This window comes from Drosophila gunungcola, chromosome 3R (genome assembly GCF_025200985.1).
Source record: "Drosophila gunungcola strain Sukarami chromosome 3R, Dgunungcola_SK_2, whole genome shotgun sequence".
Classification (NCBI taxonomy): Eukaryota; Metazoa; Arthropoda; class Insecta; order Diptera; family Drosophilidae; genus Drosophila; species Drosophila gunungcola.
Genome location: NC_069139.1, coordinates 6,117,637 through 6,123,636, shown reverse-complemented (window position 1 = coordinate 6,123,636; position 6,000 = coordinate 6,117,637). Strand labels below are relative to the sequence as shown.

Below are 6,000 nucleotides of genomic sequence, written 5' to 3'. Positions count from 1 at the left end.
GAAAAAAAAGATTTGTACTTACTAGAGATTTCCAGACTTTTCTATGGCATCCCCCTCAAAATACTTACTCAAAATAAAATATAAAAGAAAATCAATTACATTGATACGGTTTGCCTTTTATTTTATGCCTTAATTTCCGCAAGTTTTTTTGTTCGGAAAAACAGTTTTCAAATGCAGTTTTGTAAGCATCACTCGGAAAGTGTTTTTAGTTTTTTGTTTGTTTGTTATTCTCAATTACTTTTTGTTTTGTTTTGAATTATAATATCTAATGTTTGTTTTTTGCATTAACCTCTAGTTCGGTTTGCGTATAATTAGCTGCGCTTAGTTTTGTCATGCTCGTTTGCCTTTGTTTGTTTTTCATTTTAATTTTCGTTATCCGTTTTCAATTTTCCATTTTCAATTTCATTCAATGGGTGGCGGTTGTGGATGTGTGGGCTATGTAAATTGATTGATAGTTTATCTCTCGCTTGTGTTTGCGCTGAAACAACAAGTTATGAATAGCTCAGTTTCCAGTTTCCAGTTACCATTTTTTGTTGTTTGATTTGTTGCGAATATCATAATGCACTTCTCGCAGTGCTACATACATATACAATAAAAACATGCACACTTAGTTCGACTATATCTATATGTATAGGTATGTGTGTATTACGTTTGATGCAGCTTCGATCTAAACATAAAAGTAATGCTTAATGTTTGGTATCACAGAGAGGCGTGACTTTTCATACAAAATACAACGAAAGAGTAATGCAGAAAGTTACAAAATACAATTTAGTTCTTCTCACTTGAGCTTGAGCCGCACAGTGTATATATATATATATATATATGTATATATCTATATAGGCTACTTTCTCTATATCTTTATATATATACTATCGTTATAGACAGAGTCGCAGATGGCTGGGTATTTACAGTGGATAGCTTCTTGCACAAACATAAATATATCTAGGTTAATCAGTAGACTTAATTGGCTGCACTCTGCAGCTTGTAAATTTAATTTTTGGCTCAGTTTGAGTATCGCAAATCAACTAACTACGCTGGCAATTTTTTGGGTGAAGGAAATGGGTTTCTTGGTTTTTTTCCCTTTTCTTTTAAGGGGTATCAATAGATTCGATATAGATTGTGTCTCATATCCGGTGCTGATTGTTTTCGAAACATAAAAGGAACCGTAGAAACCTGTCACAGTTACAACCGTGTGTGTTTGGTGTGTGAGTGTGAGGTGTGTGTGTTGGTGTGTGGTATAGACCACGCCGATTGCTTAGTTCTACATTTAAAATTACAACAACAAGTTACATTTAAGAGGAGTCGTCAGGGGCGGTGCACATATACAGAGATACGCACTACTAACACTACTACATACAAATATCCATGTGTGAGTACTGGGGTGGTGAAAATTAATCTGTGGTCAGTCCTTAGTATATTTTTCTTTGAGGCTTTAGGTCTTTGAGGTCTGGAATAGTCCAAGACTCTTTCTAATTTATCAATCATTTTTGTTTAAATTTAACTTTTACATAAAAATAATACATTTTGAAATGCCCAATGCCTTTCTATACTTTAGTTAAATAAATATTATATTTAATCAATGTTCATTGCTTGCGTATTATTTTAGCCTTTACAAATTATTCAACATTATTTAGCAAACATAGGTTTTTGAAAATATACAAAGCTAGTAAACTTTTGGGAGGTACTATAAAGGTCATCAAAATGAAGTGCATTTTATATTAAGCCACTAAAAAAGTCGTAACTCTTTGTTTAAGACCTCAGTGAACAAGTACTTAGAACTGCCCAAAATTCTTTTCCCCCCTAAAACTTTACATTATCTACTTTGCTTAGGTGTCCACCCCAGTGTGTATACTTAGGTGTGCGTGAGTGCGTCGAGCAGAGATGTGGCCTTCTTCCGGAAACCTTGGGAAGATCCTTCGAGCAGCTCAGATTCGCTTGGCTTGGGTACAACAAAACACGTCCTTGGGAAGGGCCTAGAGAAAGCTCTCCCTGGCCCCGTGCCGCTCATCGCCCAGCATCACGCGCTGCGAAGGCGGCTCCCCGTACTGATCCTGGTAGTAGTTCTCCCGCATCATCGTGTTCAGGCTGGAGCAGCGGAAGTAGAGAATCTCCTGGAAGGGCTTGCGGAAGTCCCTGTTCAGGGTGGCGTAGATGATGGGGTTCAGCAGCGAGTTGGCATAGCCCAGCCACAGGAACAGGGACGAGAGCGAGGCCGGCACGTGCATCGTTTCGAAGGGACGAATGAGGGCCAGAATGAAGAAGGGCAGCCAGCAGACGGTGAAGGCGGACATGATGATGCCCAGCGTGGTGGAGGCCTTCTTCTCCTTGGCCAGCTGAAACCGCAGCTTCTTGTGGTGCGGCGAGCCCAGTAGTCCAGTCGATCCGCTCACCCCCCCACCACTGCCATGTCCTGCCAATGCCCCGCCGCCACTGCTCAGCCCCCCGCAGGTGGAGTAGGTCAGCGAGGTGTTGCCCACACTGCTGTGCCGCTGCCCGTTTCCCGAGCTGGCCAGCTCCGTGTGGCCCAGCGGGGGAGCCTGCGGAGCCGATGGGGATCCAGTGCCATTGAGGGCCTGCTGCAGATGCGTCTGCGCTCGCTTCTCCTCCAGCACAATCCGCCGCGCCGCCCTGAAGATCTGGTAGTACACGAACAGCATCACCGACAGCGGGATGTAGAAGGAGCCCAGGGTGGCGTAGATCTGATATGCAAAGTTCTGGCACACCGTGCAGATGGGCTGGCCCTCCTCGTCCTCGTGCTCGTTGCCCAAGATCAGCAGCGGCGGCAGTGAAATGCAGGCGGCCGCCAGCCAAACGATGCCCACACACAGCATCATCCGCCGCGGAGTCCTCTTGACCCCGTACTCCAGGGGCTTCGTGATGGCCAGGTATCGATCCACGGAGATGGCGCACAGATTCAGGATCGAGGCGGTGCAGCAGAGCACGTCGAAGGACACCCAGATGTCGCAGAGCAGCGTCCCGAAGTTCCACTTCTCCAGCACCTCGTACAGCAGGGCCATGGGCATCACCAGCAGGGCCACACACAGATCCGAGAGGGCTAGCGAGACCAGCAGGTAGTTGCAGGGCCTCCTTAGCTTCCGCACCATGCAAACGGCTATGCAGACCAGGACATTGCCCACCACCGTGCCCAGGATGACGATCAGCAGGACGATGCTCACGAATATGGATGTCAGCGGCGGCAGCACAAACTCTCCGGCGGCAAATTCCTCTAGCAGCAGAGGAGTATCCGATAGGGGCACCAAGGTGGTATTGCTGTCCCCCAAATTGCTGCTGCTGCTGCTGGTTATGCCCTCGTATGTGACTATGGCAACGGGACTGCTGTTCATTGAGCCAAGCAGGCCAAAAGATCCCGGCGATGAGGCGGAGACGGAGGCAATGGCCCCCAGGAAGGCGCTGCTGCTGTTGAAGTCCTGCGATGACGACGGCTCCGTCTCGCCTTCCACGAGCGGAGCTGGAACGGTGGCCGCCTTGGCCGCGGCATAGGCTATCCAACTGCTGAGGGAGAGGACGAACAGCGTCAGCGTGGCGGTGGAGATCAGTTTCTGGTGTTTCTGGTGCTTCTGGTGATTCCTATGCTGGCGGTGGCTCTGATGGCGCCGCCAATCCTGTCCAGACAAAGCCATCAGTCTTTCAATCGGAGTGGCAGCGGGCTAACGCGGCGTATGAGCAACCCAGTGCTGACCTGCTGCTGCTGCCCGACTTCATCGTCGTCGTCTCAATGGCCCTCAGCAGCATGATTTACCAGCACCGCGATTTACTTGCACGCTCCCATCATTAATCATAATTTCAATAAAAATAAGTCCTCTTATTAGTTTCGCCTCGGGCCCCCGTCGCTTGATTACTAATTTATGTGGGGGCGTATGCTTAATAAAAACGCTGCCTGCGGCTGCCAATTGATGTGGTCATTGACTTTTATGCCTTGTACACTCGCTGCTATCTCTTTTAATAAATCTCGGCTGGTGGACTTTGTGATTGTCGTCTGGGCTGCAAAAGAAACGGGAGAAAATTCATTACTCAGCTGTATTTATAAAGTGCAAATGGCAGTGTCTTAAAGTCTGAATTTAAATACGCATAAAATAAAAGAGCATTGGGGGTCACAACATTCTTCTTCCATCTTTTCTCTTACGTTTTATATGGAATTTTTTCCCCGGCACACAAAGACCTCAAGACACGCACATGTCGCCCTAATGATGGTCACAGTTGTTACATTTTCCACAGAAAATTTTAAACAATGAAACAATGCGGGGAAAAATATGTAAAAAATATAAAAGAGAAGCAACCGCAAACGTTTTAATGGGCCGGCGGCCATCGGCAGCTGGTTTGTGTACCCGCTAAGAATTTCCCCCATTTTCCCAGACACGCGGTGAATCATCGGAGGCTGTCGCCGTCCTTTTGTATTAATTTTCATACTTCTTTTGATTATTGAATTGTTGGCCCGTTGCCTGCCACAAACCGCAGGCCACGCCCCCCGCCCCCGCCCCAGCACTTCACGTTCTTCGAAATGCGAAACAAATAAACAAAGGGCAGCTAAAGGGCGGTGGCGCCTACGCCATTGTTGCGGCCATTTTCGTTGGCAGCTTCCGTTTGGCATTTTTATTTATTTCATCCTCGCAACTCCCCCGGCTTCCTGCCTTTGTGGTCAACCAAAGGAAAATGAAAAGTAAAAGAGGCCTCGCGTAGACATACAATTTATACATTTCTCTGTAATTGAATTCCATTGCGAAGTGTTCGGAGGTGTCGACGAACTTGGCTTCACAATTGAAATGCCCCTTTAAAAAGGCATTTGCGATTCTCGCGCTTATGTGTCTCCCCGAACGATTTATTGAAGGCGGCCAAGTGGCAATTGAGCCACGAAAATCAGGTGATTCGAGGGCGGGGCAAAGGCGTCTAGACGGCCAGACGAGGCCACACCAGTGCGCCAGATGTGAGCCCTCTCGACACTCAAAAATCAAGTGAAACTTGAAACAACAGGAGGGCACTCACATTAAGCTGATGCTCAAAGCATCATTATAAAACTATTCTCTGTGGAAACGAACTTGTTGGCTGAAAACAGGGAGAAAACTGGCCAGGAATAACAAGTAGTCGGTCTAGAGAATACAGAACAACTATTTAAATTTGTATTACTAAATTTAAAATAACTAAAACACGAGGAAAACAAATTTCTTTTTTCTTTTCTACTGTACAATTAGTTGTTTTGATTCAGGCATAAATCATATAAATCTTCAAACCAAAAACCTATTTAATGATTACAATTTTATAACAACTATTGAAATGTGCTTGAAAATAAACATACTTTGTAGCACACAATCCATTTTATTTAGGGGTTTTAGGGACTTTAATTGTGGATTTTTTTCTTTCCTCTTTAGTTACCCATATTATTTTGAACCACTGGGAATCGTTGACAATTCTTGTTCCAAAATGTGCAAATATCACCTAATTCTAAACAATAAGGCATTCACACGAAAATTGGTAAACCAATCGGTTGGACATAATAATAAATACGAATGGCAATGTGTGTGTTGCAATTTGCGAAAATTCATCTCTGGTGGGAAATTGTCTGGCAATTGGAATTTCGGATGCGCACGAGTTCGATTCGTGATTGCGATGCTGAGGCTGCCTGTTTGTGCGAATGCACTGGAATTTATTTGTTTTTGGATGGTGGCTGCGCTCGAACGAACGACCGCTCGGTGTTAATTATGCTAATCAAGGGGACAAGATGGCGCCAATTATTTGGTCAGCAAACAATGGAACAACGTAAGCCGCTTTAAGCCCGAGTGCGACTCCTGTCCGGATGACTTCTCCTGGCAACAGGACATAAATAATGTAATTTAATTATGAAACGTACGAGGGGCGCGATGGCAGGCGATTTGGCAGCCCATGCTTGGCGAAGGCGGCTCCTCTGGCAATGAGGACGGCCTATTTGTATTATTGCCAAAGCCGACAGGGGCGTAAATATTCATAGGTTTTAATATTTATGTCCTT

The 6,000-nt window shown here is 45.4% G+C and overlaps 1 protein-coding gene across 8 annotated transcripts in view; it reads right to left on the bottom strand.

The window, feature by feature from the left end:
• Positions 1 to 110: 110 nt before the first annotated feature.
• Positions 111 to 6,000, bottom strand: part of LOC128261557 (5-hydroxytryptamine receptor 1) — a 53,869-nt gene continuing 47,979 nt past the window's right edge. For all 8 annotated transcript variants that reach the window (XM_052995326.1, XM_052995358.1, XM_052995316.1 and 5 more), the window contains one exon: positions 111 to 4,002. In XM_052995326.1, the coding sequence (XP_052851286.1) occupies positions 1,974 to 3,641 (1,668 nt within the window). In that variant the 5' untranslated portion in view covers positions 3,642 to 4,002 and the 3' untranslated portion in view covers positions 111 to 1,973. The remainder of the gene's footprint in view (positions 4,003 to 6,000) is intronic.